The sequence below is a fragment of the Sinocyclocheilus grahami genome, unplaced genomic scaffold, assembly GCF_001515645.1.
Source record: "Sinocyclocheilus grahami isolate Dianchi unplaced genomic scaffold, SAMN03320097.WGS_v1.1 scaffold620.1, whole genome shotgun sequence".
NCBI lineage: Eukaryota > Metazoa > Chordata > Actinopteri > Cypriniformes > Cyprinidae > Sinocyclocheilus > Sinocyclocheilus grahami.
This window is the reverse complement of record NW_015505799.1, coordinates 230,429-241,795: the sequence shown is the minus strand read 5'-3', so window position 1 is coordinate 241,795 and position 11,367 is coordinate 230,429. Positions and strand designations below refer to the sequence as shown.

Genomic DNA, 11,367 nt, shown 5'->3' with positions numbered 1-11,367 from the left:
GTGAATATGACTGATAAAAGTCAGTGTGGGTGGTGAAGGTGAGTGAGAGATGGAGTCAGAATGTGTTGATTGTTTGATTCTGATATGAATGCTGTGCTCCAGACTGGCCCTTTGACTCACTTCCTGTCCTCCCCTCTGTTGTGACACTTTAACAATGAGCTGGGATTGAGGCAGGGCTTTGAAAACCAAATGGTCATTATAATCTGAAGGGTCCAAAGCGAGACTTGTTAAAAAGTTCTAAGAGAGACCAAAAGAGACTTTGTGTTTGCTGTAATAGCCACAGTTTACTGTGAGGAGGAGCAAATTGGATTACGATCTAGTTTAAGGATAAAGTTTGTAATATCTGTAGTCTTAAACAAGATTGAAAAAATAACTAGATAAATATAACTAAAAAATTAATAATAATTAATAATTTTCAAGACAATTAAGAAAGGTTTTGAGGTTAAGGTTTTTTATTTTAAATTAGGTTTAAAAGCTGGAAGTATGAGGCTATATAGATAAATAGATGTAAGTGGTGCTTGCCTGTGAACATTTTTTTTTGTTGTGTTTTAAAACAGAGCATTGTTTTAAAGTTTTTGATAGAGATGCACCAATTGCAATTTTCTTGGCCGATTCCGAATTCCGATACATCAGGCGTTTGTCCTTAAAACACTTAATTTCTTATGCATTTCATCCAACTCCTCCATTGCTAATTCCAAAACATCATGTAGACCTAGCAATGGAGGCTTGAGCCGATAATAGCCGACTAATGCCGTTATGAGAGAGAGAGACTAAGCGGGTGAGTCTGTTTATCTCTCAACAGTGATCGGCAGCAGCGTCTCTACTAATATAAAAAAATGAAAGTTCATCTGTTTCAAGAACAGCGCTGTTATTACCTCTCTTGTGAGAAATGTCTTGTAGCTTCGAAGTTATTGAGTTATTTTACTGATAAAATTGTTAGAGCAGCGCTGACAACACGTTACTGTGCGCATGTATGTTTCCATGTGTGTGCTTTTAAGGGAGAGAGCGGGAGAAATAGAGTATGTGCCTTCCGTACATAACATGTAACTTTGTGGCACAAACACAGTAATAATTAGCCATTTTTCCCTATTTTTTTTGCTCCTATTTATTTGCTTGGTTAGGGTCTTTGTGGATTTTGGTTCTTTTGCTATTGTAAGCTGAAATGACCAACTCTACGCAAAGATTTTTGAAAATTCTTATCACAAATAACTAGAAAATAATGGTAATTTTTTTTTTAGCATGAATAGATGGTTTTGTTTTCTGTTGTCTTTTAGGATGGAGAAATATTTGTTTTGCAGTTCTGTTCTCTGAAACATCTCAATCTCTTTTTTGGACAGAGTGGATTTTAACTGCAAATAGGTGCGGCAATTTTTTTCTCTATCCACTAGAGATGAAGCTCCTATCCCTGACTGAAACAAAGCTGTTTACTGTCATATAGAAAGAGCCAGAAGTGGCAGACTGTGGCTCCTCCTGTGTTCTTGTGTGTGATGTTGTGCATGTGTGTGCACGTTTGTGTCTGTGTAATGCTCTGTTATTAACAGCATAGTCTTTTACCACAAAAGATAAGAAAGAGGTTGGATCTGAACATGTAAGGGCAACAGGATAAAGAGTGTGTTCAAATCATACAACTTTAATGACTCTGTGATGCAGATTGAAGAGGATTCATTGAAATGATTTTAGTCGTTCATTCATTATGATGAGTGAGGCATGGACAGACAAAAATTATGTTGAAAATGACATGTTCCATAATTATGATCATACAAGTCATAATATACATAAAATCTTTCTGTTGTTTATCTAGCAAAAAATGCAGATCCATCAAGTGCTGAATGTTAAAGTCTATTTTCTAAATGCATTACATCTTATTGTGAAATATTCCATAGTTTTTTTTTTTGTACCTCCAGATATTCCAGTTAAAATTACACACTTCTCCCTGATGACACATGCACAACTTCTTTAATAATTTAGTCCGATAAAACCATTCATCTGCCCTAACTTTGTAGTGAAACATTGTAGTGTGTCTAGTTAACAACTGATGCATAGAAGCAAGACCCCACTGTACATTTCAATGTTGCACTCAGATGTATTCATAATACAGAAGAAAATATCAGTGTTTCATCGCAACTTTATTGTAGGTGTTCAGGGTCTGCTATTATGCTAAGCGTCTGTATAAGTAGGGTGGCATGTAACCTGCTATCGTGAATATGACTGATAAAAGTCAGTGTGGGTGGTGAAGGTGAGTGAGAGATGGAGTCAGAATGTGTTGATTGTTTGATTCTGATATGAATGCTGTGCTCCAGACTGGCCCTTTGACTCACTTCCTGTCCTCCCCTCTGTTGTGACACTTTAACAATGAGCTGGGATTGAGGCAGGGCTTTGAAAACCAAATGGTCATTATAATCTGAAGGGTCCAAAGCGAGACTTGTTAAAAAGTTCTAAGAGAGACCAAAAGAGACTTTGTGTTTGCTGTAATAGCCACAGTTTACTGTGAGGAGGAGCAAATTGGATTACGATCTAGTTTAAGGATAAAGTTTGTAATATCTGTAGTCTTAAACAAGATTGAAAAAATAACTAGATAAATATAACTAAAAAATTAATAATAATTAATAATTTTCAAGACAATTAAGAAAGGTTTTGAGGTTAAGGTTTTTTATTTTAAATTAGGTTTAAAAGCTGGAAGTATGAGGCTATATAGATAAATAGATGTAAGTGGTGCTTGCCTGTGAACATTTTTTTTTGTTGTGTTTTAAAACAGAGCATTGTTTTAAAGTTTTTGATAGAGATGCACCAATTGCAATTTTCTTGGCCGATTCCGAATTCCGATACCGATTTTTGCCGATTCCGATTTTCTTTGTAAGAACTATAATTGACAGCATATACAAACAAAAATCTACTTTTCTTCAACGTAAAGTTTTATTTTCATAAAAAAAAAAAAAGTAAAAAGTCAGTAATAAAATAAAAACAAATACAAAAATTGCAAACAACAGCACAAATAAAAGCAATCGAATAAAAAGAGCTATGAAACAAAGTTTTTCAGGTTAAGTAAGTTTTTATTCAGGTAAGAAATAATACAGAAATTAAAGTAATCAAATGTAAAATAACACATCCAGTGTTATTCATTGTGCCCGGATCCGATCATGAGGAAAATCGGCCGATTCCGATCCCTGGCCGATCGATCGGTGCATAGTTTTTGACATGTTTTATTATGTGTGAATCATGCTATCATATCGATTTAATTTTTCATAATGTTCATAGCACAAATGATGCTCAATGAGTAACATGGTGAACCTTAATACACAGGGTTTGGGTTTAGAACAAAATCATTTCCCAAACACTCCCCTGCCTGCCATTGTTATGCCACAGTTTTTGTGCTTAAGGGGAAATCAATGTCTTGCTTACAGTATTAAAAAAAACAACAACAGCCTAGTATTCTTAAATCTGATACTGTACCTTCAATGCAATGAAGGCTGAGTCTCTTTTGGAGGTGGAGTTTCCCTAGTCTGTGTCTGTCGGTCACCGTCTGTGGTGAATAAGCGTCCATCACTTAGCAATGTGTGTGTGATGGAGGGGGGTTGGCAGGGTGAGGCAGTTTAATTAAGGAAATGGCCGTCCTGCTGTGGAGGGGTTAATGGCCACTCTGTGTGCATGTTTGTCTTGACAGTTACTTAAATCAGCAGGTAGTGGATAACTGAGAACAGCCATTTAAGAATTCCTGTTTAAAAGCAACCTTAAAGCAAAGACACCGAGTTAAAGCTCAAGCTGTAAGAGGCATAAAGGTTTTTCATATCTTTGTGCTTGTATTAGCGGTGCTTGCAGTCTGTATTGAAAGAGATGCAATTAAAATACTTTTATTAGCTGGTTCTTTTTAGTGAATCAAAAACATGCAGCACGACCAGTATAGTCTTATTCCTGAATGAAGGACTCTTCTAAGCCAGATCTTTTAATGAATAGTTCAAAAAGATGAGTTACTGGTTTGAATCTGACAAATCTGAACTCTGCTGTTACTGAATGAGTTTCAGTATGGACACAACACAACTGAAAATGATACTTACTTAAAAAGTTAAAGGTAGCTATTTTATGTATTATAGGTATTTTGCAATATCAATACCAGTTTTTGACTGTGCTATTGACATGAATGATACCTCACTTACGATTTTTTTTTCACTTTTGTTTTTCACAGAACTCAAAAAGATTGAATTAGTTAATTTTATCTTATCAACAGAACATTTCCAAGAGTATGTGACGCCTGAAGGCAAAGAACTGGTAAAGCTGTGATTTGATTGGTGTCTGTTTTATGTGGGCGGGGCTTTGGAACAATAACAATCAAAGAAGCTCCAGGCAGCTGAAGGAATGTGTGTAGTCTTATTCCTGAATGAAGGACTCTTCTAAGCCAGATCTTTTAATGAATAGTTCAAAAAGATGAGTTACTGGTTTGAATCTGACAAATCTGAACTCTGCTGTTACTGAATGAGTTTCAGTATGGACACAACACAACTGAAAATGATACTTACTTAAAAAGTTAAAGGTAGCTATTTTATGTATTATAGGTATTTTGCAATATCAATACCAGTTTTTGACTGTGCTATTGACATGAATGATACCTCACTTACGATTTTTTTTTCACTTTTGTTTTTCACAGAACTCAAAAAGATTGAATTAGTTAATTTTATCTTATCAACAGAACATTTCCAAGAGTATGTGACGCCTGAAGGCAGAGAACTGGTAAAGCTGTGATTGATTGGTGTCTGTTTTATGTGGGCGGGGCTTTGGAACAATAACAATCAAAGAAGCTCCAGGCAGCTGAAGGAATGTTCTCTCTCACACACACACACACACAAACACACACACACACACACACACACACACACATTATATTTACATCTAGATACACACCCAGACCTCAGGGCTGAATTTTCAAGGCCTTGACACACAACACAGCCTTGGGGAAAGCAGACCAGGCAGAATTGAGAAGCTCTCTGTCTCTCCCACACACATACTCTCTCTGAAGATAGTGTTACACAGAACGACTGAGAATGAAACAGCAGACTAAAGAGCCAGCTGTCTCGTAGCTTAACCTGCCTCTGTGTCAGCGAGACCGTTCAAGACTTGTAAATGTGAAACTGTCAAATAAATGACCAGTGAGGTCACTTTAAGGAGCTTATATCTGAAACTTAGTCGACTATGATGTCACTGGTTTGAGATACAAAGGGTTCCAAGAATTTGGGAAAAAAATAAAAAGGTGCTGGTAATTTTCTGCCAGGACATTATTATGGGCATTTCCTTTAACCCTAAAACACAATTCAATATGAAATTCCAAATACGAGTTAAATGTGATAGATCAACACGGTAAGTTCATTTGTATGTCAAATGGGCCATTTTTCCACAGACTTTAATTAGAGTGAAGTTATAAATTACAGAGGTGTCAAAAGGATAAATATAGAAAAATTTAGTAAATATGCCAAGACAAATCACACACTGTCCTTCATGTTGTCTCTTTCACAGCACACACATCTGTGGTCTAAATGAACGGCACCGGTATACTGAAAGAAGCACTGTTTGCTTATCTTCAAGTGTTCACAGGTCTGAGGTGTGTTTGTGTAGAGTAACGGTTGAGTCTGCTGCAGTTCACCCACCCGCCCAGTCTCTACAGCGCACATGCCTGTGTTTTGAACAAAGAAATGTGAGTTTGTGTTGATATAATTCATGTCACATGTATCTTCTGCTTCAGAACCGCTGGAGTTTTGCTGGATTTGTCTCTGCTGTTTGTGCATTTCTCATGCTGGATTGTGAAAAAGTAGCTTGTCTCTGACTGAAGTGTTTTTTTGGATGCTAAGTAACGGCATTGGGTGTTTGTACTCGCTGTCATTCCTAATAAGGCCAAATCCGCAGTGTTTGGCACTGGTGTCTGTACACTAGATAGATTGAGGCAAAAGTACCTCCTCTTTGTTTCATGGGAAGAACAGATCCATCGTCTTACCATTGGTAACCAAATATGGGAGTAGAGTGTCTCTCTTTTTCTGGATGTCTGCTCGTACTTGTCTGACTTGCACAAAGTAGAACGCTCTGTGTGTGTGTGTCTCTTTGCTGACTATAGTAATAATAAATAGGCTTTTACTTGCTCTGTAATTTTTGACAGTATGTTGTTGCAAAACGTTAACCCCAGGTTACTGCAGTCAGTGGGACTGTCCCTGTAGTACAGTCACTTTAAATGAAGAAGAGTAATCTGTGTGTGCAGTTCTGTGCAGACTGTTGGAATGTTTTAATGTGACCATGTATTTGTGCTAGGAGAAACAGGAAGTGACCTTGTAACACACTGCCTACACATTGAGAAGTCATAAACGCATACATGTGCACGCCCTTTCCTCTTAAGTGTCGCAATCTATTTCACTGCTATTTGTTTAGCCAAAAATGCTTCATATTTAATTAAATATGAAGAAAATATGATGATGGTGATTTATTATTATAAATATTTAATTGTTACACATACATATATAAAATTAATTTTCATTTATAACATAACATAATTGGCAACAATAACAAGAGAGAAGACCAGTCAGAAGTAGAATGAAAATACTGTGGGAATTCGTTTTTAAGGTTTTGAGTCGACCCCTGTTATTGTTGTTTTCAGATGGACGTGAGGCTGCTCCTGATTTCAGTTCTTCTCGGACTCTGTAGGGCACAACTAGGTAAGAACTTCAGATTTTGGAAGCATCAGATATACAGTGGGGTTCAAAAGTCTGAGGCCACTAGTGAAAATGCTTCTGTTGTGCGTTTTATCATCCATCCATTTTCTTTTGTGAATATGTTTTATATTGCACCGTTTTAACATATTTAATTTGTCTGTAAAAAATCAATAACAAGAGAGAAGACCAGTCAGAAGTAGAATGAAAATACTGTGGGAATTCGTTTTTAAGGTTTTGAGTCGACCCCTGTTATTGTTGTTTTCAGATGGACGTGAGGCTGCTCCTGATTTCAGTTCTTCTCGGACTCAGTAGGGCACAACTAGGTAAGAACTTCAGATTTTGGAAGCATCAGATATACAGTGGGGTTCAAAAGTCTGAGGCCACTAGTGAAAATGCTTCTGTTGTGCGTTTTATCATCCATCCATTTTCTTTTGTGAATGTTTTATATTGCACCGTTTTAACATTTAATTTGTCTGTAAAAAATTTTTTTTTTTAAATTGTAATGGTGATTTGCTGTCTAAAAAGTGTGGGTGGGAACCCTGCAGGTTTGTGTGGGTTAAAGGTAGGGTAGGTGATTTTGGAGAGGCTAGCAATAGCAAGCTAGTTTTGAAAGCATAAGATTCCACCCTCCTTGCAAATCACTCTCCAGTCCAAAGCCTCGCCGCCTCCTAAACACATGAATGTGCACAGGCAGTGACACGCCGAGAGCAACGCTGTCAGAGTGCCTCATGTTTCATTCACCGGTGAGAAAATACTATAGTAAAAAGCACATAATATTACAATCAGCATAAAAAATATTTTTTAATCAAATCACCTACACTGCCTTTAAAGGGTTAGTTCACTCAAAAATTTAAATTAGCCCATAAATTACTCACCCTCAAGGCATCCTAGGTGTATATGACTTTCTTCTTTCAGACGAATCCAGTCGGACTTATATTAAAGGAGGGGTACAATGCTGTTTCATGCATTCAGAGTTGTTTACACTGTTAAAGAGTTGGATTCTCATGCCAAGCATGGACAAAGTTTCAAAAAACAATTTGGATGTATGACGGAGTATTTCTGTGCCAAAAATCGTACTTCCGCGTTCCGTGTTTTCTTCAGCCATTCAGAGGTGGACTTGCTGGTGTGTTTTGGATTATTGTCCTGCTGCAGAACCCAAGTTCGCTTCAGCCTGAGGTCACGAACAGATGGCTGGACATTCTCCTTCAGGATTTTTTGGTAAACAGCAGAATTCATGGTTCCATTTATCACAGGAAGTCTTCCCGGTCCTGAAGCAGCAAAACAGCCCCAGACCATCACACTACCACCACCATATTTTACTGTTGGTATGATGTTCTTTTTCTGAAATGCAGTGTTACTTTTAAGCCAGACGTAATGAAAATTGAACTCGGGTGTTTTAACAGGGGGGCAAACACAGGGCCATGTAGTTTTTTTTTTATTTTGTTTTCCCTTAATAATAAAAAACCTTCATTTAAAAACTGCATGTTGTTTACTTGTGTTATCTTTGACTAATATTTAAATTAGTTTGATGATCTGAAACGTTAAAGTGTGACAAACATATAAAAAAATAAGAAATCAGGAAGGGGGCAACACTTTTTCACACCACTCTGTGTGTGTGTGTGTGTGTGTGTGTATGTATATGTGTGTTTGTAAATGGCACAGTTTTTTAAATATCTAAAAGTACACTCTTAACATCAGTCAGTCAAGCATTATAATATGATAATCAAGTATTATTTAATGATAGAACTTTAGTAGTTAGAATTAAAACTTGATAACCATGTTTTGAATGCATCTTAGTCATTTTAACTGAACATTTTAACTGGACTGGTGGTGCTTTTTTGGTCATTCAGTGTGTCTTTAAATAAAAAAAGGGGGGGGGAACTAACAAAAATACTGATAAGATAATAATGATACACAAATTCTACTAATAAGAACAATATAAAACAAGGATTAATGAGCTGCTGGATTCATGAATATTAATCAGGTTGTTTGGGTTCGCTCAAACTGATTTGCTGAAATCAAAACGGGGAAGATAATAGGTGAACGCCAGCCAATTGCCGTTTGCACACTAGTCCCGCCCACTACGTGAGAAAGCGGCTGTTCTTAAAAGCTGAAGAATTCCAAATTGATAACCATGTTTTGAATGCATCTTAGTCATTTTAACTGAACATTTTAACTGGACTGGTGGTGCTTTTTTGGTCATTCAGTGTTTCTTTAAATAAAAAAAAGGGGGGGGGGAACTAACAAAAATACTGATAAGATAATAATGATACACAAATTCTACTAATAAGAACAATATAAAACAAGGATTAATGAGCTGCTGGATTCATGAATATTAATCAGGTTGTTTGGGTTCGCTCAAACTGATTTGCTGAAATCAAAACGGGGAAGATAATAGGTGAACGCCAGCCAATTGCCGTTTGCACACTAGTCCCGCCCACTACGTGAGAAAGCGGCTGTTCTTAAAAGCTGAAGAATTCCAAATTCAATTCTCTCTCTCTCTCTCTCTCTCTCTCTCTCTCTCTCTCTCTGAGTGTGTGTGAGACAAAGCGACGGCGAGTCGTGCGCCTTCACACTAGAGTTTAAGGCACGTCAAATACAGGTGCGTTGCACATCCACTGAGATAAACTGAAAAACAGCACAGATCGCTTGGTGGAGAGTGAAACTTCGAAGCGCTCAGTCAGAGTGTTCGGCGAGTGAAAATATATCTGTGCTAAACTTATACTTAGCCTCCAACTCACACACTGGCGAGTAAAATCTTAGAATTTATTAGCCATCGGCTAATGTTAGACATCATTTAATCGCCCAGAGTGAAGATTTAGTCACATATGCGAGTGATTTACTCGCAATGTAGAGGGTTGGCCCATCCATAATAAAAAGTGTCTCACACGGCTCCGGGGGGGTGAACAAAGTCCTCCTGTAGCGAATCGATGCGTTTTTGCTTTCAGTCCTACACGGAAGCAGCTCCAGGAGGATGACGTAAGATGTCGGAGTTGTGCATGCCCCAGTGAGTCTCGTGAAAAACAAAGTTTGTTAACAGGAGTAAAGGAAGCAAAGTTTTAAAGGCTTATATCGAAATCCTCCGACATTCTTCTTTACACATCCTCGTTTTGTACTTCTTTTTGTACTTTTAATTCGTGAGCGTTTTGTTTTGATCTCTCCCCTGCGCTTCCGCGTTCGTCACTTCTGAGCAGCGCCAACCTCATACGTCATCCGCCCGGAACTGCTTCCGTTTACAACAGTGAGAGCAAGCTACATTCAATTGATTATTACGTTTTAAATATGGTTATTTTTCTTACAAAAACGCATCGATTAGCTACAGGAGGACTTTAACCCCCCAGAGCCGTGTGAGACACTTTTTATTAAGAATGGATGTGCTTTTTCACTTTTTTTGGACTGATGCACTGCAACACTTGACGTTTGAGTGATTCCCCCCCACTCAGTAGTTTCACTCAGTAGTTCCACTCAGAATACACACCAGACCAGAGCTTTAAACAAATCTCTGCAATACTGTCCAGATCATCTGTTAGACATTTGCAGCGCTTTTCATTCCAGGAATATCTCCGATATGGCTGCAGTGTGGAATCTAAGAAAAGAACCAAAAGAAAAAGCTCACAGCTTTAATGCAGAATAATAGGAATGCGATATACACATCATCATCTTCTAGCGATGTCCCACAGTCCTGTGTGGTTTATTCTGGATGTGTTGGCCTCATGGTTTGCATTAAGTCTTTAGAGAAGGCAGTAAGGATGCCATCATTAATACAGTTCACATGACCTCCCTACAGCATATGGCCACTCTGCGTCTATTTTAGAATGGCAGTCTCATGAGAGAGAATCATATTGCATATGGCTTCCCATGGTGTTACTTATTAAATGCTCTTTGATTTGGATTTCCTGTTAGTGGTGGGAGGGAATTGAGAATGATGGATGTTTTTGTTGTGTGTGTGCAGATGGTAACGAATGCACCAAGGCCTCGGCCCAGTCCTGTGGAGAATGCATTCAGGCTGGAGAAAAGTGTGGCTGGTGTACAGACGAGGTGAGTTCAGACAAAACCATTAAAGTCGGAAATAGCTGCTTTTGCAACTATGTGCATTTAGGGGAAAATGGTATGGAGGAAACCATTTCCTGTTGTCAGATTATTTGTTTATCCAAGTCTTTTAGAGGACATCCTGTGATTCTGCAAACAATTGTCTCCAAAAAACTTGTTTTTGGGAGAGCGAAATATCCAGTGTTTTGAAATGTCACGAGTGACACCACCTCCTCTCCCACCTTTATTCGCCCGTAGTTGATTATTACAAACGGCTTCATGAGTCATGTTAGTGGAACTTGAGTACATCATCCCCCTCAGTGTTCATGAGTCACTGTCCTGTGTGATCATGTCTGTTTCTGCCATGTGGAGCATGTTATGGCAGGACAGGAAGCACCAATCTTAGACCACATTACAGAAAGCAGGAAGTGGACTATCACTAAACTGCATGTAATGCAGGGCAGGGGGATTGAGCTCTGTTGGGAATGTGCCCCTTCTTAATTATTTCAACAGGCACACTGCACATCCTCATCCCGACTAGCCCAACACAGCAACATTGGCTTAAACAATGGTTTGAGTTTGGGGTGGGACTATTCGTCTGTCTGAGGTCTGACAAACCATGGTGCTTTCACGCCACACATCATGTTCTCACGCA

The 11,367-nt window shown here is 38.2% G+C and overlaps 1 protein-coding gene across 1 annotated transcript in view; it reads left to right on the top strand.

Annotated features, from left to right (window-relative positions):
- Positions 1-11,367, top strand: part of LOC107557789 (integrin beta-1-B-like) — a 29,316-nt gene that overhangs the window by 4,529 nt on the left and 13,420 nt on the right. Inside the window, exons 2-3 of the mRNA XM_016241327.1 lie at positions 6,629-6,686; positions 10,636-10,721. Of these exons, the coding sequence (XP_016096813.1) occupies positions 6,629-6,686; positions 10,636-10,721 (144 nt within the window). The remainder of the gene's footprint in view (positions 1-6,628; positions 6,687-10,635; positions 10,722-11,367) is intronic.